This window comes from Hesperophylax consimilis, chromosome 21 (genome assembly GCF_061612785.1).
Source record: "Hesperophylax consimilis isolate HC1 chromosome 21, BYU_Hcon_1.0, whole genome shotgun sequence".
Taxonomy (NCBI): domain Eukaryota; kingdom Metazoa; phylum Arthropoda; class Insecta; order Trichoptera; family Limnephilidae; genus Hesperophylax; species Hesperophylax consimilis.
Genome location: NC_142856.1, coordinates 2,924,278 through 2,951,602, shown reverse-complemented (window position 1 = coordinate 2,951,602; position 27,325 = coordinate 2,924,278). Strand labels below are relative to the sequence as shown.

The 27,325-nt window shown below is 32.4% G+C and overlaps 1 protein-coding gene and 1 long non-coding RNA gene across 2 annotated transcripts in view; one reads left to right on the top strand and one right to left on the bottom strand.

The window, feature by feature from the left end:
* The window catches only part of LOC149413519 (E3 ubiquitin-protein ligase TRIM33-like), an 88,968-nt gene extending 61,900 nt beyond the window's left edge, over positions 1 to 27,068 (bottom strand). Inside the window, exon 1 of the mRNA XM_089644387.1 lies at positions 26,588 to 27,068. Coding sequence (XP_089500513.1) covers positions 26,588 to 26,722 — 135 coding nt within the window. The 5' untranslated portion in view covers positions 26,723 to 27,068. The remainder of the gene's footprint in view (positions 1 to 26,587) is intronic.
* Positions 1,294 to 3,077, top strand: LOC149413520 (uncharacterized). Its single transcript, XR_016304219.1, has 3 exons — positions 1,294 to 1,582; positions 2,443 to 2,512; positions 2,614 to 3,077. It is a non-coding gene; the product is annotated as an uncharacterized LOC149413520 (long non-coding RNA).
* Positions 27,069 to 27,325: the final 257 nt, after the last annotated feature.

Below are 27,325 nucleotides of genomic sequence, written 5' to 3'. Positions count from 1 at the left end.
GGATATCGAAGATATGCATAACCAAGTGTATTAACTCATACCACTCCTTTGTCGAGTGTGGCTCGACATTATATTTCTTACACCAACTCCTATGTCGAGTCATACTCGACATTATAGTAACGCAATTTCGAAAAATAATTTAAATTATCAAATGTATTTTTTTTTCTTTTAAACACTTTATATCTCATTCTGAATATTCCGAATACGCAAAATACATATATCTCGTCAAGTTTCGCCTTTTAGATAATTTTTAAAATCGTATTATTTTTAACCTTGTAAATGCACTGCGCAGTTATTTGGTTGCGACGCATGTAAGTAGGTAGGTACTTGCCTGTCTACCTGCGTAACAATAGGAAGCGCTGAGGGATTTCTCCCAACACATAACAAAGGATTATTATACCTATTCACTTGTTATCACATAATATTTTGTTCTGTTTGTGTATTTACATTTGTTTTTACTGTTTTTAGTAGCAAATATTTCGTGGCCGAGAAAGCACATGTGTCGTTCGGTCTTGAAAATAATACTCAGTAATTAGGTGAAAATATAGTTTTACATTTCTTTTTGTAAAGAAAGAGTAATAAAAATTACATATTTTAAAAATTTTTGTTTAACTTTTTATTGAGGCCACTTTTTATCCCTTTTTTGTAAATTAATTAAGGAGTTGGTAGTAGGTAATTAAAAAAAAATTAGGAGTGCAAAGGGTTAAATATTAAAAACAGAGAGTGACAATATTAATAACCTCAAACTGTCGGAACTTCAGAATTTAATAGCTTCAACTGAGATCTATAGCATGTTATGAGAAATTGTTGTCATTGAAAATCATGTGAATTGGAAAATATTTGAAAGTGATTTTTTACATAAAGGACTAGGTACATTATGCTACGTATCCGCGAACTGTCGAACTGAACCTCAACTTATGGGAAAGAAACGAAGCAACCACAAATGGCGCGAAACGTCGCTTGCAGTTGGTTCGTTCCTTTCCCGTAATTCGTGGTACGGTTCGCGTTTCGGTTCGCAAATGTATACGTACACTTAGACATTATAACTTTACATACAGGGTGGGGCAGAAGTATTGACCCGGTTTTTAAGAAGTATAAAAAAGAGAAACTTTTTTATTTTGATCTGTATATAATCCCAATTTTTCATTTATTTTTAAATACCACTTCAGCAAGATGGCGGGGCTTCCGCAGCAAAACACACAGATGTAGTTAATTATAATTATATAATGATAAGTTTTTGGCTGTAGTTTGGGTGGGTTCTTTGTATGAATGAGGTTTAACCTCTCGACTGTGAGTCGGACGCCGGCATCCGAGAAATATTTTTGCTTGGTTTTTTTTTTAAAGTGCTATTTTAACCCTTATCTATAGAGAAACTGTATGAAGAACAAGGTCAAAATCGCTTGCGCTAATATCAGTCTAGAAGATACCTTTTATTTTATTAGTGTAGCCTCTTTGGTAGCTTTCAAATTGACTTCTCTATGAAAAGCCGTTGTCATATTTTTTGTGCATCTTTTTCAACGTTCGCTGGTGCACGGACTGCTACAGTAAAGACTGTATTATACGACGAATTTCCCAAAGAAACGTAAGTAAACATGATTTTATGCATAGTTCATTGAACAAGTCATGTGTTTTTCATAAATATAATTCATTTTTGCAAAAGACAAATACGTAAAATTCCTGTCAAAAACTGGAAGTGTTTTCGCTCTGAAAATTTATTGTGTTTGAATCAAGTTATTTATGTCATATATTACATTATTTGGAATGATTTACATGTTATTGTGTAGAAAAACCATTTGAGAGAATATATAAAAGCTTTTGTTTTGTCAATATTTAGTGTTTATTTTATGAAAAATGAATTACTGGCCGAAAATGTCAAAAAAAACTTGCTTATAAAAAGTTCGTTTTTGTTTATCATTATTGACATCGTAATATTATATTATTTGTAGAGATTCATATGTCATTATGTAGGGAAAACTATTGGCATTGTGTTTCAAAATCATTGTTTAGTCAATATTTAGTTAAAATATTATAAAAAAATAAGTTTTGCATCTCAGCAATTGACACCAATACAATCAAGATTTCCAATTTGTTTGAATGTATGTGTTTACGGAATTTTACGAAAGCTTTGAAAAATGACTAGTGTCGCCATCTGTAGTGATATGTGAATATTGCAATCTCCATACAAAAGAAACAACCACTGCAGGGTGTACTAGAAAATGTAAAACTATTGTTTTATTTACGGAAATATTTTTTTTGTTATTTATTGTTTTATGAAAAATCGTAATAAATATCACAAAATTAGATCAGGTGTACAGGATGTGCTAAAAATAATTATAAGATTTTTTTTATATATGATAAAAAAAAACAGTATGCAATTATAAATATCTTTTTTAAAATTATATAAATACAAGTATATGTCTGATTGCTTCTATCGCTTTGCAGAATGGAGACCACAATACAACATGATGCAGGGGGCAGAACCACCACAGACACCGCATCGATCGCCATGACGGTATGTTTTGTATTAGTAGTAGTTATATTAGGTTGATTGTACGCTTCATCTTTTCCAGAATTGAAAGACATTAGTGTAACAATAAATGTTTACTGTTTCAGGTTTCAAATCGGCCACATAAGAGGAACATAAGAGAACATAACATAAGAGGAACTGAAATAAATACGATGAAAAAAAACTTTTTTTACTAAACATTTTTTTATTGAACCCCACAGCACTTGAATAAAAAAATGTATTTCATGTAATATAAAATTGAAATAAATATGATGAAACATAAATCTCCGACTTTTATTTTTATTGAACCACCCAGTTACTTGAAATTGAAAAAAATGCATTTTATGTTATATAAAATTGAAATAAATATTATGAAAAAAAATATCACTAAAATTTATTTTTATTCTCATTGAATCATGATTCTTTGCACCACTCTGTATTTCGATAAATATCTGTATACAAAAATGGCGGCCATTTTGGATATCGATGTATTGAAGTTGGTCAACTGTCTGAGGTAAATATTGTATATATTAGCATTGTTTTGGATATAAATTCATTATCGAAATAATAGGTGTGAGGTTCCATTAGAAAGGTAATTCTATCTAGTTTATTTTGATGTAATTTTTATAATATTTCGCAATATAATTGTGTCAAAAACCAAGTTAGTAAAGTGACAGCGAAAATTTACATCATAGTGCATAAATATATTTTTAGCATTATTTATTTACAGGTTTCTAGTATAAAAAAATATTATTAGTAACAACAATAGTATGAACTACCAAAAACTCAAAGAATTGCTTTCATAACTTTATACAATACGACACAAAAAAATTCTAAAGTGCACGCTTGGCTTGACATTTTTTTTTGAAAAGCCTAAAATATTTTACATTTTCAAAACAACGTAAATGCCATTATTTCTTTGAAAACACTTATGGTTTGTTTTTTTTCATATAGGCTATTTATTCAGGTTTGTGTAGAAATAATAAAATCCGTTTATATTCATATACATAATTTTTTTGACAATTGTTTCCCGAACGGGGGAATTTTTTATTAATTTTTCAGATAAAGTTAGCTATTCTGGGAAAACGTCTTACGATATAATCATGAACTATACATGAATAATTAGCTACATTATCTGGTAAACAGAAAACAATCGAAAAAAAAGCAAATACTTAGTTTTCATTAAGATATTTGAGCAGAACACATCGAGGTAATTTTCGCGCCGTTTCCGAAATTTCGTCCCACATTCAACAGGTTAAATTTTTTTTATTATCTAATCATATCTGAAATAACTTTACATATTTTAAATCATTATTTGATAATGTGCGACTTCTTTGGGTGCTTTACCCAAGTTGAGGCCCCCATTTTACAATAATAATAATAATAAAAATAATACTTGGATGACTTGTATAGCGCCGTTTTTGTGCAAAAACACCTCAAGGGCGCTGTAAAAATATAATAATATTCAATAAAGAGATAATATGAAATAATAAATTGAAATAAAATATAATAATAAAAGCGGTATTGAAAAAAAACTTAAACAAATATTATGAGGTACGGTTTTATACATATATATTGAAATGGTTTTGTGTATTACGTGTATATATTTTTTTAATACTTTTGCGTAATTTTTTTGGCAATATTACCTTTTTTGTAATATTACTTTTTTGTAATATAACATTTTTGTATATTACCTTTTTTGTAATATTAACTTTTGTAATATTAACTTTTGTAATATTAACTTTTTTGTAATATTACATTTTTTGTAATATTACCATTTTTGTAATATAGCCTTTCTGTAATCTAACATTTTTTGTAATCAAACCTTTTTTGTAATCAAACCTTTTTGTAATATTACCTTTTTGTAATATTACCTTTTTGTAATATTACCTTTTTTGTAACATTGCCTTTTATGTAACCTAACCTTTTTTGTAATATAATCTTTTTGTAATATTAGGTACCTGTTTGTAATATTACCTTTGTGTAATATTACCTTGTTTGTAATACTACCTGTTTGTAATATTACCTTTGTGTAATATTACCTGTTTGTAATATTACCTTTGTGTAATATTACCTTTGTGTAATATTACCTTTTTTGTAACATTACCTTTGTGTAATATTACCTTTTTTGTAACATTACCTTTTTGTAATATTACATATTTGTAATATTACCTTTTTTGTTATTTGATCCATCTTTTAATTTTGTACCTGAAAAGTGTTTGTTTTCCTTTATTTTTATATCGAGTTTAATGCTTTTATTGCCTGGTATTTGTGGTGTCCAAATTTTGGGTTGCATATATTTAATGAAAATAATATGTATTGTAGTTTAAAAACAGAGGAGGCAAAAAACGACAACGTTATGTGAATCAGAAGCCCCGATATACATATTTAAAAAAAAAAAACACGAAGTCATTTTAAGCTACGCTTCGTTTCCCTGATAGTATATCTACAACTTATAACTCCCCACAAAACATAAAGCCACATCATTTGTAAGCCAGCAACAAAATAACAAGTAAAGGCCGCAATGTAATACATTTCGTAGGGATACAGAGACAGAGCGCGGGGCGTAGAATAATTGACCTGTCATTATCCTACGTAGACCCGCCGGAAAGTAATGTTTCATTACGGCCTCTCCGGCTTACGGCCTTCAACCGCATTCGAAGGCCCCGCAAGGCGGTCGGTTCGCTGCTGAACGCTCAAGCTTTTACATCTCACATTTAAAGGGGATGCTATATTCTACACAGCACAGGTTAACCGGCAGGTACATACATTCATTTACATATTATAAGTTTTAGAATTAGAGATGGAAATCACCCTAGAAACTGCGCAATGCTTTGCAAAATCACGTTTTTTTTGTTTTTAAAATTATTTATATTATCGATGCTATAATTAAATACTGACCCCTTCACTAACAATAATAATATAAGTGACGGACATATATATTAGGGTGTATCGATTTTTAACTTTTTTTTTGTTTTCAAATTCCAAGTTGAAATAAAGTTGCTACTAGGTACCACAACTTACCACAATTTTTTTTGGATTTTTAAAAAAATGTGTAGGTCTCCCGCACAAGGCCTAAAGTTTTAATTTTTTTCAAAAAATATCAATTTTTTTTTAAATTTAAAAAAATAAATTCATAACTTTTGTGTTTATTCCAAGTTAAAAAACAGTAATATTAGGGCATAAAAATAAGTAAGAAACGGGTTTTTTTTATAAAATATGGTATTTTGGTCTCCCGCACAAGACCTAAAGTTTGTTAATTTTGATGAAATTTTGTAATTTTGTGTACATATATGAACCATGTTTTTTTAAAGTTTAAGCCACCGGAATTAATTGTACTTTTCTTACAGAAGGCATAAAATGAGACAATATATATATACATAATTCTTATATACATACACTAAAAATATATAGCACATATATACTATATATATATAATATGTTTTATACCTGAAAAAAGATAGTTGGACGGTGTAAATTGTATGAGAAAGGTGTTGAAAGAAACTGATGTTATTTGCTATTACTGTTGTTTATTACAAAAGTATAAAAGGTTATAACATGTCATAAAATGTAGTATAAAAACTAAGTACAAAATGTTGCTGATTACTTTCCATACGACATAAGTGGCAGTTTTCTTGTTCTACTGCAAATTTACTGACTTGTTTAAGTATTCGTCCTTTCATCTTGGCTTCAAAACCTTAAATCAAAATTATGTATAGTATTTACATAGGCCTAGTGAAAATTTTATAAATGTTATTACAGTTCCCAAATAAAATTAAATTACATAGAAAAAAATTAAAAAAAAAAAAAAATTAAATAAAAATTATTTAAAAATAATTAAATTGCTATCAATTACATAGAAACCGCACAGAAAACGATCTTAAAGGTTATACTAAAAAAACATAGACTGACCGATACAGACCAAATATTCAACAGCTGTGACGTACTAGATATACGCCAATTATACGTTAAAACACTACTAAACTACATTTTTAACAAAAAAAATAAATTTCAACATACACAAAATAACACTAACAGACCAGTTAGACAAGCGTACAAAGAAAACATTAAAACTCCAACAGTAAATTCAACATTTGGACAAAGACACTACCAATACCATGCTATAAAAGCTTTCAACAATCTAAAAATTGAAATTAAAATTGAGGAAAATAAAAATAAATTCACACACAAAATTACAAAATGGATTAAACAACAAAAAAGACAATATTACCAAAATGTCATAGCATAAAATAAAAATAAAACCTACACGTAACACACAAAACCAACATAAACACACATCACTCACAAACACACAAGATTATTTTCATTGTATTATTTTTTTAATTTTAAATGTATTATTATGTATTTTTATTTTTAATTTTAAATTTATTATTTTCTTTTCAAATTTACTATCTTCTCTTTAAATGTAATATGTAGATAAGATTTTCATATTATAAAATGAAGGCCTCAGCACGGGCAAGCCACCCAGTGAGGCCTACATTACTGGAAAACATAAATTGTAACAAAATAATGTACCAAATAAAAATAATAAAAAAAATCAGCAACATTTTGTACTTAGTTTTTATACTACATTTTATGACATGTTATAACCTTTTATACTTTTGTAATAAACAACAGTAATAGCAAATAACATCAGTTTCTTTCAACACCTTTCTCATACAATTTACACCGTCCAACTATCTTTTTTCAGGTATAAAACATATTATATATATATAGTATATATGTGCTATATATTTTTAGTGTATGTATATAAGAATTATGTATATATATATTGTCTCATTTTATGCCTTCTGTAAGAAAAGTACAATTAATTCCGGTGGCTTAAACTTTAAAAAAACATGGTTCATATATGTACACAAAATTACAAAATTTCATCAAAATTAACAAACTTTAGGGCTTGTGCGGGAGACCAAAATACCATATTTTATAAAAAAAACCCGTTTCTTACTTATTTTTATGCCCTAATATTACTGTTTTTTAACTTGGAATAAACACAAAAGTTATGAATTTATTTTTTTAAATTTAAAAAAAAATTGATATTTTTTGAAAAAAATTAAAACTTTAGGCCTTGTGCGGGAGACCTACACATTTTTTTAAAAATCCAAAAAAAAATTGAGGTAAGTTGTGGTACCTAGTAGCAACTTTATTTCAACATGGAATTTGAAAACAAAAAAAAAGTTAAAAATCGATACACCCTAATATATATAATGGAGTTATGCCTGTTAGTTCGATCGTCTCCAGAAAAGTTCCCACATAAACACACTACATAGTTCACAGAAAACTTATTAATCCCAAAAGCAAACAAAACTATATTTCAAAAAGTACTACACTACATGGCCATTAAAGTATATAACCTTCCACGTAGCATCAAAGAAATAACATGAATACCTTACATAAATTAAATACCTCTGTTTTTTATTTACATACATTTGTTAACATGTAATTGTTGGGTTATGTAATATAATGTGTATTTGTTGGGTTAGCTGGAAGAAATAGGATGTAACCTATAAACTATACCTTTTGTACTCTGTATTTTTGTGCAATATTTTTTTTTATTTTGAATTTTAACACAAGTGTATTACTTTTTACACAACCGATGAACAACCAATTACCATTCATTAATATTTTTTTTTTATTAACGACTATAAAGAATGTCCGGAGGGTAAATTCAGCTAACTTCGGGGGTGATTATACATGATGGTAGCAGTAAAAAAGATAAATAACTAAAAAAAATAATGAAATTCCAATGTTTTTTTTTTTCATAGAATAATGTTTATTTTCACCTTAAAAACGTTGGAATTTCAAAAAAGTTTTTTTTATACTTTTACTGCGCACTTTACCCCCGGACACCCTGTATAAAACACGTGAAGGTACAAAATATTATGGCGTATTAAAGTATAACAATGGTATCAAAAGGTCTAAAGTTATCGAATTCCATTTAATTACGTGCGTCTGCTATGTCTTTTTTAGTGCTTTTTTTAGGATTTTTTCATTGACCTCTTTTAGCCGATCTTTAATCTTGAATTAAAATTTATGTTTGTTTATCAGCTGTGTAAAATTTGAAACACGTTTATTAGAAAGGCCCTGAGAGTAAAACGCGGCATTTTAGCAAGCCTAGAAAAAAAATGAGTTTCAGGCCTGTAAAAACGCGTGGAAGGATTGTTACATATGAATACATTTTATTTTTTTTATTTACATTGATTCTATTGACAAAACGGTCACTGATCAGCTATCCACTCGAGCGATTGGTGTCATACATCATTTTATTTAATTAATATGATTCCTCGGAATATAAATATGGAAACATATGAAACTGCTTACTGCGGTTTAAAGCCAATGAATCCACCTGGATTTCACCGTCAACCTGTTAACCGGGGAGTTCAGTTTTGAATTACGCAGCATATAACGGGCGCGAACTCCTTCACTAGGACGTATCAATACGTCACGCCCGGTGGACGTTAATTTATTTTTTATTTTTTTTATTTATGCATCAAAAAAGTGAAAACGTCGAATTAAAAAAATAGAATATTTACAAACAATCATAAAGATTACAAAAAATATAAAAAAGGTTATAATTACAGAACAATAAATAAAAGCACGCAGATAAAAGAGAAACATTGAGTTTAAAAAAATAAAATATGTAAAAATTAAAAACTCAATTTCCGTGTTATATGTTCGGAAATATACGTCCCGCTCGTTCCAGGGCGCAACATATATTTCAAGGACGTATTTATACGTCCTACCCGTACCCGATACTGTTTACGTTTGACGTATTTGTACTTCCCGCCCGGTTAACAGGTTAAGAGCCAGCCTTCCGTGTAAATAATTTCGATTTGGGTAACACCCACAAAATAAATAATATTTAATTTAAAAAGAATCCGACAGAGGTGTCACTGTCTGAATTCGTATTAGGAATAATTTTGGGATTATTTAATAATTAAAATGATGGAATTACATTACCGACATCTATTGAAATTTTATAAAAACAAAACCATTTTTAGTTGGCAATGAACAGATTAGCACGAAGGTCGAAATTATCGAAGGTTTTAATTTATTTAATTTTTGGGATTTAATTAATTTAATATATTTTTAAAATTTTACATAAAATATAATGAAAGTAATTTGTGTAGGTATACAATTTACTTTACTTTACTAAAATACTACATAAAATACTTCTATAACTTTTATAAAAGTAAATTTACAACTTTTATAAAATCAATAAATATTTACATATTAATAAGGTTTTTCTTATATGGTTATCTTTACAGGGTGTCCGGGGAAAGTGCTCAAACTTCAGGAGGTGATTCTAAATTCTAGTAGAAGTAAAAAAAATGAATAATTTTTCGAATTTCCAATTTTTTACACAAAAAATTATTTTCCGCTGACTCTATAAAATTGGCACTTGATGGCAAGAGATTGCAAACATGACATAATATGGCAAAAATCTCCCGAGTGGCTACATTCCAGATATCTCCCGGAATGCAGCAGGTTTTCATAACTGACTCTAATATACATATATAGGTCCCACTACATTTATTGCGTCCGTGGACGTCCAAAGACGGATTTACGCACGGACGCAATAAATGTAGTGGGAATCCCGGAATGCAGCAGGTTTTCATAACTGCCTATAAGGGCACATTAAGTGCTTTACGGTGTGACCAGAAAACATGTAAAAAATTATGTAGGTATAATAAGATGAAAATATAAAATAAAGCAAGCTCTTCTTCAATATTTTTTTTGTGTTAACTAACTAACTAACCATCACGCCGTTTCCCCGCAGGGGTAGGAAGAGAGGACGGACCGCCAAACAACTCGGTCTTGTCACACACTTCTTACCTCATTCACATTCATAGATTGTCTCATAAATACTCTTCTATTATTCTGACTCTTGACATGGCCCGACTCAGTATCTGATTCACTTGATCGTGCCATGTCTTCCTCGGGCGCCCCCGACTTATCACCAATTATTGCTACCATTTGCATCATATATCCTCCTTACACTCCTTTCTTCGCTCATTCGCTCTACATGCCCGAACCATCTAAGCGTCCCTTTCTTAATCTTACTCATTAGGCTTACATCAGCCTTGCACTCTTTGCGGATCTTCACTGTGAGAAATCACACGATCATATATGATTTTACCACATATACGCCTCAGGGATCTCTTTCAACAGCACATTTTTGTGTTAATCAAAACCTTATTGCCATGAGTGCAAGTAGTGCATTATTACTCCCCCTTGTCAAGGTTATTTTAGAACGGCCCACGGTCCTCTACCCTATCGATTAAATTCATATAGTGTTAGTATAAGTGTTGAGAAATCTATGATTCAATCGGATATTTAAGACTTTACATGAATTTGTTAGTTATTGTTGTTTATATAATTTGCAGAAACGATATTTATTTATTTATTATTCATTAACGCCATATCCGGTTTTTACGGAGTAAATTGACAGTTTATGTATGTAAGTGTAACATAATACATGGATAATAGTATAACTTAATACAAAAAAGATAAATATCAAATGCTGATACTGAGATTAACATAAAATCCATATAAAATAATATAGTAAATAAAGAAAAGTTTCAAGTATAAAGTATGTACATTGTACATTCATATATGCATTTAATTATTCATGTTTGTTGCAAAACCAGTAAGACTGAAAGCAGTAAAATAATTTACTCGTCAGGTAAATAGAAAATAAAAAATAATAACTAACTAACTAACTAACCATCACGCCGTTTCCCCGCAGGGGTAGGCAGAGAGGACGGACCGCCAAACAACTCGGTCTTGGCACACACTCCTTGCCTCATTCACATTCATACATCGTCTCATACATACTCTTCTATTGTTCTGACTCTTGACATGGCCCGACTCAAGTATCTGATTCACTTGGTCATGCCATGTCTTCCTCGGGCGTCCCCGACTTCATGTTTAAAAAAAATAATATAAATATCAAAATAAATTTATAGGTATTTCTCGTTGTTTTAATATACTGCTTATATGAAAAAGAATAATAAAAGTACTAATTTCTAACTGAAAACCGTACTAGACTTAAATACATTTTTCCGTGTCCAAAATTAAACACTTCCTTTGCACAAAATTACTATAAATACCAAGGAAGAACCTTTTTCATTTGAACCTTTTTTATCTGATTTTTGACCAGTCGGTGGCCGAGTTGACATCGCGTTTGGGTCCCACCCAGGCGTAGTGTGTTCAATTCCTCGGCTGGCTAAGTCCTCCATCACAACACAAGCAACATTTTCAGCTTACTGTTGTGGTAGTAGGAGATTTTCAAATATTGTCAGGTTATACGTAACCCGGGAATGTTTGTCTTTCTTTATAAAAAAAGAGAAAAGATTGGAAATTAGAATAATAAGCGACAAAAGCAAAGCTTTGAGCATTTTTAAAAAATATTTTAAAGATAAATTATCTAAAAAATGAATAATAAATATTCTACATAAGAAGCAACTTCTTCTCCAAATGTAGTATACACATTAATACAAATAATAATCATGGTCTTTATTCCAGAAACTAATTACCTACATCATGTTTATATATACTATAGCTACTAATAGTACAATTTACTTACAATATTTATTCCTACTTCTCTTGATTCTGCGTTAAATACATAATGTAATATCTACAATAATATAATGTACACTTCTCTTTCAACCATAAGCTAATGCTTCTCTGGAAGAGTAGTATTAAATATTGTCACGTAATTGTAAACCTTATTACTTATATGTATTTTTTCCTTTAATAAATAAATAAAAATACATGTCGTCAATTCGTTTTCCCAGGGACCAAAAGACATACCGGTTTCGGTTTCATGGTTATTGTTATTGCCCTTCCGTTTGCTGGGGTATATAACTGCTATTGAAAAGATAAGACGTTTCGGTCTACTGCGTATATATTTATAGCATACATACACGTATAATATGGATTTATAAGAGAGTAGGTATATACAGAGTGTATCGGCACTAACCCGACAAACTTTAACCAGCTATTCCTTAGCACATTTGGAGTAAAAAATGTTATGGGCACTTTGCTGTCCGGTAGCATTTTTTTTTTTTTAATAAGAAAAAAAAAATTTTCCACATTCCATCACTGTCATTGGCATTGCTTTTCGTGTTCAACAGCTGTTATAAGCAAGTATGTCGAAAAGCGTCTTCGCTCTTTCGCACACACTAAATAATAATAGTTGAAAATGAGACGAATGGTGTCGTGCCATTTCGTTGTGATTGTAAAAGCGCGCCAATATAGGTACACACGTGCATTATTCAACGGAATTCGAATAAAATATTGCCAGATGGGTTTTCAAACTTTGACAAAGGATAAAACAGTGGTGACATGTGGTGAAAATATGAATAATAAATTTTTTATTAAAAAAAAACGTTACCGGACAGCAAAGTGCAAATACGATTTTGTACTCCAAATATGCTAAGGAATAGTTGGTTAAAGTTTGTCGGGTACGTGCCGATACACCCTGTATACCTTAAAATATAAGTTTACAGTAAAATAAGTTTAAAATAAAACACAGCACGGCATGAAGCGGAAAGCAGAGGAGATATAAAGGATGGGATGTATCTGTCGATTCAGATCTGGTCACTAAACACGGCTAAAGCCATTTCAAGCAACGTTTCAATTCTGAATAGTGGTCTTATACCAGGGCGGTACTAAGAGTATCTTCCACTATGGAACGTGCCGCAAATATACTATATATTATTTTTAATGAGTAATTTGTGAAATAGCACAAATTAATTAAATAAGATTTATTTGCGCACGCCGGGATTTGAACCCGCGACCTCCAGCTTGCTAGTCGAGAGCCTTACTCCTCGACCACGGAGGCCGTCAATGAAAAAAAAACAGAAAAATTTTACTTGTGCACGCGCCAGGTTTCGAACCAATGATCTCACCGAGTGCACTCAACTTTCTATTCGTTCTCTGATATAATCTATCGTTACTACAGGGTTTTCCAATAAGAGGTGTTATTTTGATATTCAATCGTAAAAGATCAATGGTTTCGTTGCTTGTGTGGCACGTAGCGCCGTCTTGTTGAAAGTAAACGTTGTCCAGATCAATACCATCCAATTCCGGCCATAAAAAATCATTAATCATCTCTCGATAGCGCAATCCATTCACCGTAACTGTTGCTCCAACCATAAACCGCAACAAACAAGTTGAGGATAGAGAGGCTTTTCAACAATAACTCTTGGGTTTTCCGAGCCCCAGATGCGACAATTTTGCTTGTTGACGAAGCCACAGCCAGGTGGAAATGGGCCTCATCACTCAAGATGATTTGCATTTGATTCACTCGAGTGAATTTTAATAATTTCAATGCGTTGTTGAAGCGTGTATGGTTCCATTTTTATTAATGGCGTAGTTTCTACTTGTCAAATGTCAAAAAATGATAGCTTCAACAGTAACATCTACCGAAATAGCGGGCTATTCAAAATAACACCTCTTATTGGAAAACCTTGTATATTCCATATAGTACAGAATTTCATAGAGAGATAGATATTCTCTAGTTACTAAATACTAGTTATATTATAAGAAGATGTAACGAAGGTTACAGAAAAGAATTTTAAGACGACTTTGACCAAAAAAAATATCGTAAAAGATATAAAAACGTAACTAATAAATCATGTCAGACAAGCGATAAAATAGATACCAAAATTATTAATAATTCATAAATAAATAAATAAAATCTTTAAAAATACCTACTAGCCGGCCCAAGAGATGGCGCAACTAGGTGGAAAATAGATGTATTATAGCTTAAAAATTTATAATAACAGAACATGAATATGACTTTCACAGAACCCGAAAATGAACGTTGAAATATGATGAATTGTTCAAATTCTCCGAAACAACCCGTCCTTAGTTTCTACGGGTTGTTTTTTGTTACATATTCAAATGAATTTTTCTCAGACATTTCTTATTATTAACAGTACGTTGTTGATATACATTTTAAATCCATGTAGTCTTAAAAGTGAGACAAAAAACCTTTATTTCAAATTTTGTTAATTTCGTTAAATAAAATTCCATCTTCCTACTTAAAGTCAATTGTTTTTGTTTTATTTTCATATATTTTTAAATCGAATTTGAAATAAATGCGTATTTCTGTGCTTTTGTATAACCAATACAAATAAAACACAAAAGATCATATTGGCACTGTAAGAAAATTGAAATAATAAAAAACATACATTGAAAGTCGTGGGTAATTTTTGCCCTAAGCGAGTGCTCCCGTTTGAAACATTTGAAAAAGGTCACTAAGCCAGTCGTGTTGTCAAAACAAATAATAAAATGTATATAATACTAGTGGCCCGGACAGACTTGTCCTTCCATAGGCTTTTCTATTTAGACCGCATTTTATATAGATCTCATTTTACGTAGACCACCTTTTATCTGTTGTGGCTGTGGTCAGATATTTTATACATTTGACATACATTGAACACGGTTCCATGCTAACTCAACACATGGACTATTTAACACACTTTTAAAAAGTGATATAAAGTCATTAAAAACGATGAAAAAAAATTTACCCAGTTAATAAAGTTTTTGTTTCATCACTTTCCATGACTTTACATAACTTTTTAAAGATGTGATGAATTATCATTTTTATGATTTATCCGGTCACCATAGAACAAATACGCAAGTCACATCCTTCGTAGATATCACAGACATATGAATATTCATATGTCTATGGTAGATATACATATATTTTTATTGTAATACATATAAGGAACATGGATACATAAATATTTTATAATATTACATTTTAGATTGGTTATATGTACCTTATCAGAAAAGAGGAGTTCTTGTGGCTGATAGGGGAGCCACGATTCTTACATAAGTTTTATGTTACAATAATATTTTTGTATAGAATATTGTTTTTTAGTGGAATGTTGTTTTTTTATTTTTTTGTTTTATTTCATTTATTTGTTCTGATTGGTTAACAATACAGCGCAGTTCAGAAGGCAGATTATTGTAGTTTTTTATGGCTTGGTAAATATAATGGTTTTGCATTTGTATTGTTTTAAAATTAGGTGTAATAAATTGATTTCCATTTCTAATTAGTTTGTAAAATTCTTGGTATTCTTTGTTACTTTTTTCTTGGCACATTTTTATAATGGAATCTTGCTTAAATATGTCATTGACATTGGGTACTGGAAACAATTTAAAAAGTGATCTGTTGAGAAGATAGAATTTTTTTTTTGTATTACCTTTATTGTGATTCTTTGTGAAACTTTTAGAGAGTTTAGATTATTTCTATAGGATTCTGCCCAGTCTATATTATATTTTGACGTCAGATTGTGATTATTATTCAGTACGATAGAAAATAATGGATTTTAATACAATGTAGTGCTATTTGGTGAACAATATTTTTTGTCAATCCGTCTTTTGCCAATATGAATAGATAAAGCTTACACAACTTAAAAATTAAATACGACCATAGATATATGAATATTAGTAGACCTGCCCTAAGTGATTAAAAGCGTGTTATCCCCACTCCCCATACCGGTTCCATTGGAGCCGGCTGTGCTCGCGTATGGCCTCAAGTGAAATTTGAAAACGTGACGTCATCATTCTTGTGCGAACTATGGTCGAGGCATCATCGGTTCATTTTACGAAATAACATGGCAAAATGTTGACTTGTACTATGAAAACTTGTAAAAATAGATTTGAAAAAGAGAATAAACCCAATTGTCGTATTACATTCCATATATAAGCATTATTTTACTTTATTTTAAGCATATTCACATCGTATAATATAGATCAGTTTTAGAAACATATACTATCACATCGAGAAACGTCTGGACGCGAAACACAAAGCTGGTTGGTTGCTGGGAAGTAAATTATGAACATTTATAAAAGTGTCTTAACTAAATACTTAAACAAAATATTCGACTCTGAAAATAGAAGAAATTTTTTTTGCCGAATTTGGACTTCGCAAATTTGTTCATAACGTGGCGAGTAATTTGCGCTCCCATGTAAAAATGTCTATTCATTCAAAAGCAGGTTTTACTCTTAAGAAGTAAATGGTGATATTATAATGCGAGATGCCTATTTACTGTCAGATTGATTTATTGACGAATCACAGTCAGCCTTACTCCCTTCGTTCTTCAACAGTTGATTTTACCCCTCGCCATTATCTTCTCGTCTATTAATTCCTATGTCTGTGAATACGACCCATTTTTTCTATGAATACAAAATATTGAGGGGGGGAGTTAAAATTTGTGGTTGTATGTATTTTTGGACGATAATGCTGAAATCAAAAACAAATAACAAAATTCGTTGAAATAATTATATTTTAGATCTCGACAACAGCGCCACCTATCGGGTCCAAACTATCCTATATTTCAAGCTGGAACCAACCACACACATTAACAAAAATTCATTGAAATCGGTTGGGCGGTTTCGGAGATTAGCGTGTACGAACACAGTGACATGTAATTTGTATATCTTAAGATTAGATATTATCTTCTATTGAGGATTTATTTAATTTTTTATCAGGCACATCAATATAAGAAGGGTTTACACATATTTTACTGCGGCTTTCTCACTATCTGGCTAGATTACGACTGCATACCTGTACCCAAGAAGCATACGGATGCAATTCAATGCAATGCAAAACACGAAATATTCCGGAAAGTCGAAAACCTATGTGTTTTTAGTAAATTTCGAGCTATACAGGGTGTATCGGCACGTACCCGACAAATTTTAACCAGCTATTCCTTGGCACATTTGGAGTAAAAAATGTTATGGGCACTTTGCTGTCCGGTAACATTTTTTTTTAATAAAAAATTTACTATTCATATTTTCACCACATGTCCCCAATATTTTATCCTTTGTCAAAGTTTGAAAACCCGTCTGGCAATATTTTGTTCGAGTTTCGTTGAATAATGAACGTACGTACCTACGTTGGCGCGCTTTTACAATCACAACGAAATGGCACAGCACCATTCGTCTCATTTTTAACTATTATTATTTAGTGTGTACGAAAGAGCGAGGACCCTTTTTACGCACTTGCTAATAACAGCTGTTGAACGCGAGAAACAATGCCAATGACAGAGATGTGGTGAGGAAATTTTTTAATTTTTTTGTTTTTAATTGAAAAAAAATGCTACCGGACAGCAAAGTGCCCATAACATTTTTTACTCCAAATGTGCTAAGTAATAGCTGGTTAAAGTTTGTCGGGTACGTGCCGATACACCCTGTATATTGTTTGTTTTTTTCAATTATCTACCAAAATGTTTGTGGAAACAACTTAGGATTTGCTAAAAACATTGGTTTTGAACATTCCGTGTTTTGGAGTTGCATCCGTATGCTTCTCGGGTGCATTGTATATGTATACATATATTGCACTGCGAAACGCAGATGCAATGCGATGGGAAACTGGCGCTTACGAGATTGCGGTCACGTTCAGACCTCAAAACACAATACGGAAAAGCAAGTTTAGTCTCTTTTTACCTCGAATAGGTCTAGGCGGAGAAGGTGGGTCACTGACCTACAATAGGGGTCGCCAACAACCGAGACGAGAGACCATTTTCTCCATTTCAATGATTCAAACGTTGCCTGAAATTGCGTTAGCCGTGTTCGGTGAACAGATCTGAATAGCTGGGTTATTCCTACCCCTCATCCTACCCATCTCCTTCTTCTTCCCACTCCCTTCAGCGTCACAAAAACTTATTAACCAAGACCGAAAAACAACTCTGTCTCCGCGCATACTCCTTGCCTTATTCACATTCATACATGGTCCATTGAAAGAGCTCGACTCGAGTGTTTGGTTCACTTGATCGTACCATATCTTTCTTAAGCGTCTCCGACATCTTATACCACTCACATTGGCGTCATATATTCTCCTTGCACTACTTTATTCATTCATTCGTTCTACATGCCTAAACCATCCAAGCGTCCCTTAATCTTACACATGCCTTGCATTCTTTGCGAATCTCCACATTCTCACACGTTCATATACGGTTTTACCGCACGCAGGCCTCAGGGATCTTATTTATACACAAAAATAATAAATCCCCAAGAATTATCGGGGGTGCCAGTCTCACTGGCTTTAGGCTCGACTCGAAACGGTGTTCACATTTTAGGACCTTTAATAATAATAATAATAATAATAATAATTGGATAATTTGTAGAGCGCCGTTTTTGTGAAAAATCACCTCAAGGGCGCTGTACAATTTATTTCCTAGGATCTACATTTGTTATTTAGAAATGATACCAAAACATACTTACCTGGCAAGTCACTTCCAACAAACACACTTATATTAAAAAGTTTATGCTTATAAAAGATAGAACTGCACGCAGAGGACACTACATCAAAAAACACTGGTAGTCGCATGATCTTAAGTCTGCTATAGTTTTTTATTTTAATTTAAATGTATTTTAACTGTCTTAAAAGCCTACAAATTGTTAGTTGTTATCATTTTTATTTATTTATTTTTAATTATTATTTTTATTTATTTTATTTTATTTTTAGTATTTTTTACATTTTGTTAATTTAAATTTAAATTGCCGTCAACTGTGAAAGTGAAGGTTTCTGAAATTATGGATACGACTGTCTGAAAAGGTGCGTTTTAAGTTTAGACCTAAATTCTGTCGAGTCTGCGATCATTCTCAAATCATGTGGCAGTCCATTCCAGGCTTTAGGTCCTGACACGGCAAAAGCACGCTCACCGAACTTAGTATCTGGTGTGCGCTTTGGTTCCTTCAACCTTCCGATAGCTGATGACGTTGCTGACCTAAGGGTTGACTGTCGGGAGTTGGAATCTTCTGGAATACACAATTCTGATAAATAAGCCGGAGCCATTCCGTTAAGTGACTTAAATACCATCCAGCATACCTTGAACTGGATTCTTTCAGGACATTTGAGCCAGTGCAGATTTTTGAGATGCTCTGAAATGTGGGAGTATTTAGATACTCCGGTGATGAGCCTTGCCGCGGCGTTGAAAACGGATTGTAATTTGTTGATTTGACATTTAGGGAGACTTGCATATATTCCGTTGCAATAATCTAGACGTGAAACAACATAGGAATTGACTAGCAATTTAGTCGCCTCTGTTGGCAGGTTTCTCCGCACTGCTTTAATTTGCCTTAATTGAAAGAACCCCGTGCTTACAGTTCTGTTCACCTGAGTTTTAAGGGAAAAATTAGCATCCAGATTGACACCCAGTAATTTGATGCACGTTTTTGGAGTGATGTCACTTCCGGAAATGGTTATTGGGGAGTTTGGTAATGGTTATTTGGGGAGTATCAGAGTTTCCCTCAGGGGCATTTAACTAAGCTTTGGCCATGAAACTCATTTGAAACCGCCACGCCCACCTCAAAATTCTTATAGAAAACGAATAATATGGCTAAAAGCTCAGATCTCATTGGTGAGAACAGAAGGATTGGTTTGATCTCTCTCGCTCTCTACCATAATGACTCGTGTAACAGAAAGAGATGACGGAATTATGCCGTTTGACAGTTTTCAAATCATTCAAACAAAATGACAGTGGTTTATTTATACACGCGGGTTGTCATTTGCTGCCGAAATACTATCATTTCCGTCGAAAATATTGCGTGTTAAAGTTGTTCGTGATAAAAATACAATATAAGCCAGTATAGTGTTAGCGAGTTATAAACATATTATATTCAACCTACCTACGTAAGTTCAAGTTTAAAGTGAATTAACAGTTTTAGGTTATTCGTTCGGTTTTTTGAACAATGCTTGATACTTGACATATGTCTTCCTCCACAACGTATAAATGTTATTTATTATATCGATAAACTTATTCATGTTATTGATTAGTGTTATCCTGTATTATCTTATTGTTTTGGTGAAATTAAAGATTTTTAAACATATGTAACCATGAGTTCATGAGGCTGAAAAATGTCGGAATTTTTCGTCGTACTGTCGGACAATCATGTTTTGGAAATTTTCTTCAGTGTTTTTGCAAATTTCTTGTCATTTTGGGTTTCTTCTTCTCAGATTAACAAGTTTCATCTTAAGGAAATGCACTGTAAAAGTTTATTTTCTTAGTCAGATGAACCTTGCCCTTGGAAAACATTTCGACATTTTTCTGCTTCAATGACATTTTTATTTTTATAATAGTTTTTTTGGGCTAGTGAGTGAATAGAGTAGGCTGAGAGCAATTATGTTGTCTATGGTCGTATCTTTTTTTAAATGGCCTTGAGTTTCCTCTACCTTGTCTACTGCTCTGCTCCGCACGGTAGGTACTGCTTGTATATCTGTGGTTAAGTACTGTATAATTCTGTTGGATACAAAAAGCCGGAAGATATCGATCTAGAGAGTGGTATATTTATGGTTTCCCCTATTACGTTCCGATAGACTAACCCGTTTTTAATAGAGAAGTGTATATATAAGCAGGGAAATTATTTAAAACGAAACCAATTTAAAATTATTGCTATGAAAAGTTTTAAAAAAAAGTTTTTGGTGCGGTAATAATCAAAAGACTTGAGGTCCATTCCTATGGCCAGAAACAAAATGGGTTTGTTTGCTATACTGGAGACCAGGAGCAGGAAGATCGCAACAGAGGTGGAGAGACGACTAACCTTAGTGTGTCAAGACATCCAGCGCGGATTTCGGTAACCAGATAACTAAAACGTGACATAAAGTCATGAAAAGTGATGAAACAAAAACTAGGTTACGTAGGTTAGTTTTTTTTCATCCATTTCAATGACTTTATATCACTATAAAAGGTGTGTTGAGGAATCATCGAAGCTTTTTTTATAAATATATAGTACATATTATCTAGTAAGACATTTCAATTAAAAAAAACTTAATTTTGCGTAAAACAAGTACCTAAGTTACTACGAAAATAGTTTCAGCCGCTGTACGGCGGGTGATTGGCATTTTACCCCCGGCATCCTAAAGCTCCTAGTTTACGTTGGCGCCAAGATCCTTTGTGCATTGGCCCAACGTGTACTGGCAGCATAAGGGTTAAGAAGCCGAGAGCTAAAATGGCAGACCACGGCCTTAAGTTGAAAATACACGATCGTGAAAGACGGAAAAGAAGACTCCAAATCTAAAAGATTATTTTAATTCCACGCAGGAGGCCTTGAGGAAAATAATTTCCCTGAGGGCCTATGCCATCTTTGGGGATGTTAAAAGGAAGGGACAACGGACTTTCTCTTTTCTTGTGCCTACCATATTTAATAAGATTCCAATGGACATAAAAATTCAATCAAATTACACAACCGAATTAAAAAATGGTTAATAGATCAAGCTTTTTTATACTGATATTGTTTATAATCTTGTAAAAATGTATATATATGAATATGAGTAATTTGCCTGTGTTACAACTGACTGTCTCTGTATTTTATTATTTTGTATTGTGGTAAGTTAAAAGTTATTCTATTGTATCTTTTTTATATATGTCTCTGTTTTGTAGTTATTTAAGTTATTCTTCTGTATCTATTTTAAATATTGTGATTTCTCGTTATATGTATGCTTTAGTAATATATTAATATTATTAAACTGACCTGCTGACAAACTGCTTTGGCAGTTTAGCGGGTTTAAATAATAAAAAAAATATCAGTCGATCGCGTAGCAGTTAATATATAGTTAGTTCAGGGCCAGCCCAATGCGGGTGCAATTGGAGCAGTCCGCTCCGGGCGCCGAATTGTTAAGCCGCTGATAATACCTAACAGTCTTCACACATCGCCCTAGAAATTATTTTTCACATGAATGGCACTACATAAAAATACAAATCATTTGAATGTTATTGATTACAGTGATAACCTACCTAGGCGTCTATTGGTTTTGACAAGCGGTGCCAAAATTTTACACGCGCCAGGCGTAGTTTGACTCCGTTTGGGCCGGCTCTAAGTCAGTTCATACTTATAATGTCGTTGTAATAAGATGTGAAACAAATTTAATACATATAATGCGATGCAATTCGTAAAACACCTTGTTGATACGGTTAAAATTGCCACTTGACGACAACCGCCTCTTCACACGACCCACTAACATTTTGACCCGCCGTCATACACGACCAGAAACCCTATTACCCGTCATCCAGCAACTTTCATTGTCGTTTGTTGCAGGTAGGTAACATATTCAAGACATGAATTTATAATTTTTTATCAAACCAACATTACCGTAGTCGGAAACTGGTTCCAAAAGTATCTGGAAGAAGAAGCGGTTCTATGTAAGTCTCCGCTAACTGGAAACTGAAACCACAATGATGGCCTATTTTAAGTTTCAGGAATCTACCATTTCTATCAAGACAAATTTTGCCTGTCGCGAGAAAGTGATTCGAGACGTGATGGCCGGTCTACAAAATGCATGCATCTTTTATTATATCTTGCATGGTCGCTCGCCACGCCACACCGGCAGCCGTGTCGCGAGTCTAGTTCGCGACACCCGGGTGCTGACAATCTATGTGCGCTCGCCTCGCCACTCCGGCACCCGAGTCACGAGAGTAGGCCGCAAGAGTGGGTCGCGACACCCGGGTGCTGACAATCTATGTGCGCTCGCCTAGTCACTCCGGCACCCGAGTCGCGAGAGTAGACCGCGAGAGTGGGTCTCGAGAGTGGGTCGCGAGAGTGGGTCGCGAGACCCGGGTGCTGACGAAAAAATAACCCACTCGCTCTTTGGAAGCTCGTGAGAGGGTTTCAGTGAGCGGGTCATTTACGATCGACTCGAGACTAGCCTGTGTAAAGAAAACAGCTAAAAAGCTTATTTTGTTTTAGTGGAGCTAGGGCACAAACATTAAAATGTTTTCCGGTCACATCCTTAACAACTTAATTTTCCACATTAAAAGGAAATCTGAAAAAGGGTTCACTAATCGCCAGTACATGATTTTACACTTCAAAGCAATTTTACAGGCCTGACTGAAACTTTATTTTCTCCAGGCTTATAAAAACAAATTCGCAAAACAGCTCTCCAGGGTTTAATAAGGGAGGAGGAAAAAAAAACTTTTTACTATAAAATATATATCTGAAAGGATGGCCTTGCATTGATGTAGGAGAAGAAATTTATTTAAATAATAAAAAGAATAAACTAAGGGTGGAGGGGTAAGGCTCTCGACTAGCAAGCCGAAGGTCGCGGGTTCAAATCCCGGCGTGCGCAAGTAACTTTTATTTGATGAATTTGTGTTACTTCACAATTTATTCATTTGAAATAATATATTGTATACTTGCGGCACGTTCCAGAGTCTAAGATACTCTTAGTATCGCCCTGGTGTACGACCACCATTCAAAATTGAAACGTTGCTTGAAATGGCTTTAGCCGTGTTTGGTGACCAAATCTGAACCGCCAGGTACTCCCCCAGCTTCATCTTCCCCAACTCCTTCCCCTCCCCAGTACCTTCAGCCTCCCAGCATACCCGATTTGGGATGCCATAGTCTCACTATTATTTTATCAATGTGTATTATTAATGACCTTACTTTTATTTTGATTCTATCAACATGTATTATTTATGAACTTACTTTTATTTTATCAGTGTGTATTATTAATGACCTTACTTTTATTTTGATTCTATCAACATGTATTATTAATGACCTTACTTTTATTTTGATTCTATCAACATGTATTATTTATGAACTTACTTTTATTTTGATTCTATCAATATGTATTATTTGTTATCACCCCGTTTATTAAAAAATATTTCTGGCTTCAATGGTTTTCAAGGTCATCATTTCAAACTATGGGAGAGGGAATCATATTAATTTTATTTAAATGGGCAAATTTCATAATTAGGTATAATATGGAAGATTGGAGTCGAGGTCAGATTTAGAAGAGATGAGACGTTGAACGAGAGGAAACAAATTTAGAAAGAAATGTTCCTAGTAAAATATACCTACATTTATCATTATTTTCCTGAACTTTTCAAAATCAATTGGGGCAGTACCTTCAAAGTAAAAATTATCATTTTTTACAACTATCTTCTTCTATCTATCTATTTTATATAATATACAGATAAAAATGAACATACCTTCAAAGTAAAAATTATCATTTTTTACAACTATTTTCTTCTATCTATCTATTATATATAATATACAGATAAAAATGTAAATGTTCGTTTGTTCAAAATCTTAAATCTCCGAAAGACCGATTGCTCGAATACGCGTGTGTTTTTATATACCTAAATTATATATATATGTCACCTGTGATAAGTAAAAACATGCTTTTTGTGAAAAACAGCGCCATATGTTGGAAAAACATTTTTTTAAACAGCGCCATCTGTTTGACTTAAAAACAACAAGCACTCAATATTTACTCTATTTGCACAGACAAACTGAGCCACACAACGCGTGGCGAGGTACAGCTAGTAAGCTATAAACAGAAGTTGGGAGAATTTTTTTCCGAGACCCATAAACAAAAGAGTTAATACATTTTTTAACCAAAGGTCTCTAATATAATTCCATTATGCTAGGTATTAAGAGTACAAGTTTAAAATGTTATTTCAGTTTATTTCATTTTTTCAATAACTGGGACAAAAATTTTAAGTTGTATCAAAATAAACAACAAAAAAAACGCAAAAATATATTTCTATTCAAAATAGGCAAAAGTTTATAATAATTAACCAAAAATATTATTTTTGTGTGGTATTAGAAGTACAATTCAATTTATGCCTTTGGGATTTTTTATCTTAACTATCTAATGAAGTAATTGGATCAAAAATATGTTTTGTAATTTATTCATTCACCAATAAAAGTAACTAAAAATGACAATTCAACATACCTTTAAAAGGTGATATAAAGTCATTAAAAGTGATGAAACAAAAACTAGGTTAAATAGATACACAATGTAACCTATTTAACCTAGTTTTTGTTTCATCACTTTTCATAACTTTATAACACTTTTTAAAGGTGTGTTGAATTGTCATTTTGATGAGTTATCCTGTCACCGTTGAATTATTATGGAACCGTTAGATTGGATTTATTTTTCTTTTGACAAATTCCACATGATTCTCAGCAGTACACTCAATAATGGACATCAAAAATTGGACTGGAAGCCCAATTTTTATATGAGTAGGCAACAACTAATTCTAGAAAAATATTTCAATACTTAACTTGGTAATTACATTATCAATGATAAAATTCTATTAAGCATGAAAATGTTAAATATTAGCAAAAAATTAAATAAACAGATTTTTTGTAGTTACATATCTATGTAACTACCATATGTAAGAAAGTACTGTTAAAATTGGGTCATATATTTTTTATCGTTGGTATCAAACATGTGGATAACTTATCTCTATACAACGCCAAAATAATAATAAAATCAATTGGTGACATTTTTATTTCAAAACAACCATGACCTATACAAAGATAACCTAATAAAGCTGTAAAATAGGGGGGGCCAGCACCAACAAAGCACCTGGAGAGGCCCCCCATCATTACTAATTATTATTATTGCTATTGTAACCAATTATTAAAATTAAATTGTGAGTGATTTCAATTAAAAAATAAACAAACAGGATAATTATTCAGATACAGCCAAAAGCATTTCAAATATTATCTCTTAGGAAATGATTGATTGTGCTCAAATAACTAATGGTAATTATCATCGCTCTTTTGAAACACATGCATTCAGCGATGATTATTGAACAGTGGAAGTCAACGCAGATTCTTAACGCTCTAGTTTTAATGCTATATTGGAAGGTTCAGAAGCCATTCTTTATATTATTTCACCAATTGAGAAATGTTTTGGGCAAAACTTATATTGATGTTGGAACATCAATATAAGTTTTATTGGTGGTAATTATAGGAGTAAATCTGAATAAAGGAAAAAAAATCGCATAATAAAATTTGATTAAAACTGTGGAGTAGTACAGAAATACGCTATATTTCATTTCCACAACAAATTTTAGACTTATTTGAATTGAGGAACGCTAAAGCATTCAACAGTGCAATAAAAACTAACTTATTTAACATTTTTGGTGATTAATTAGCTTTTACTTAGACGGAAACGCCTGTATTGGAAAACAATTAAAACCAAATGAAGGTTACATAGATGACAGGAGGTTTTGCAAATTCTCAAAGCGTGTAGAAGAACAACAGGTGATCATAATAGATTAATTATTGTAAATTACTTACATCATTCTGTACGTGGTTTTCGGTAGGTTCTTCCAGTATTTCTTCCTTAACTGTGACACTCAAGAGCGGTTCTAAATCCATAAGGGATTGCTCCAACTCTTCACTCGAGGGTTGCAAATTATTCAAGTTATCCATTTTCAGTGTTTAATGTCACGTTTTAGGTTGAAAAACGATAGGAAACATCGAAGCACACCGCGAAGTGGTGAAAATCACTGCAATTTTTTCACGTTCACAAAAAGCCATAAATAAAATGAGAAATAAGGCTTTCCGGGAAAACAAAATGTCGAGAGCCCAAGGGAAAAAATCGTGGCTACACTTTCGAAAACTTTCACTTGCACTAAAGCAAACACTTCCTTATATTATTGCACTTCAAAACTGTCCAACGAGATCAACATATTTCCTAGCATTATTTTAACATTTCAGAAAACTAATTTCCAAAATTTCGCCAGTGACGGATTGCCTCCAGACACAGCAAAAAACGACAGCTTCGGACGCCATTGAAATTTTAAAGCTAAAATTGTCTATGGGAGAAAGTGTAAATGTTGTCTATGTCTTCACGTTGGTCTTTTTAGTCGACCCACACACATGATAAAATTTATTACTTTACACAAGTTAAAAATATAAACTATAAAACTTTTCTACAGCAGTCTGGATACAACCTAATTTTAGTCGGTATCATCGCCAGTACGTTATATGAATAAAAAAATAATAATTAAAGAAGATAATACTAATAAATCA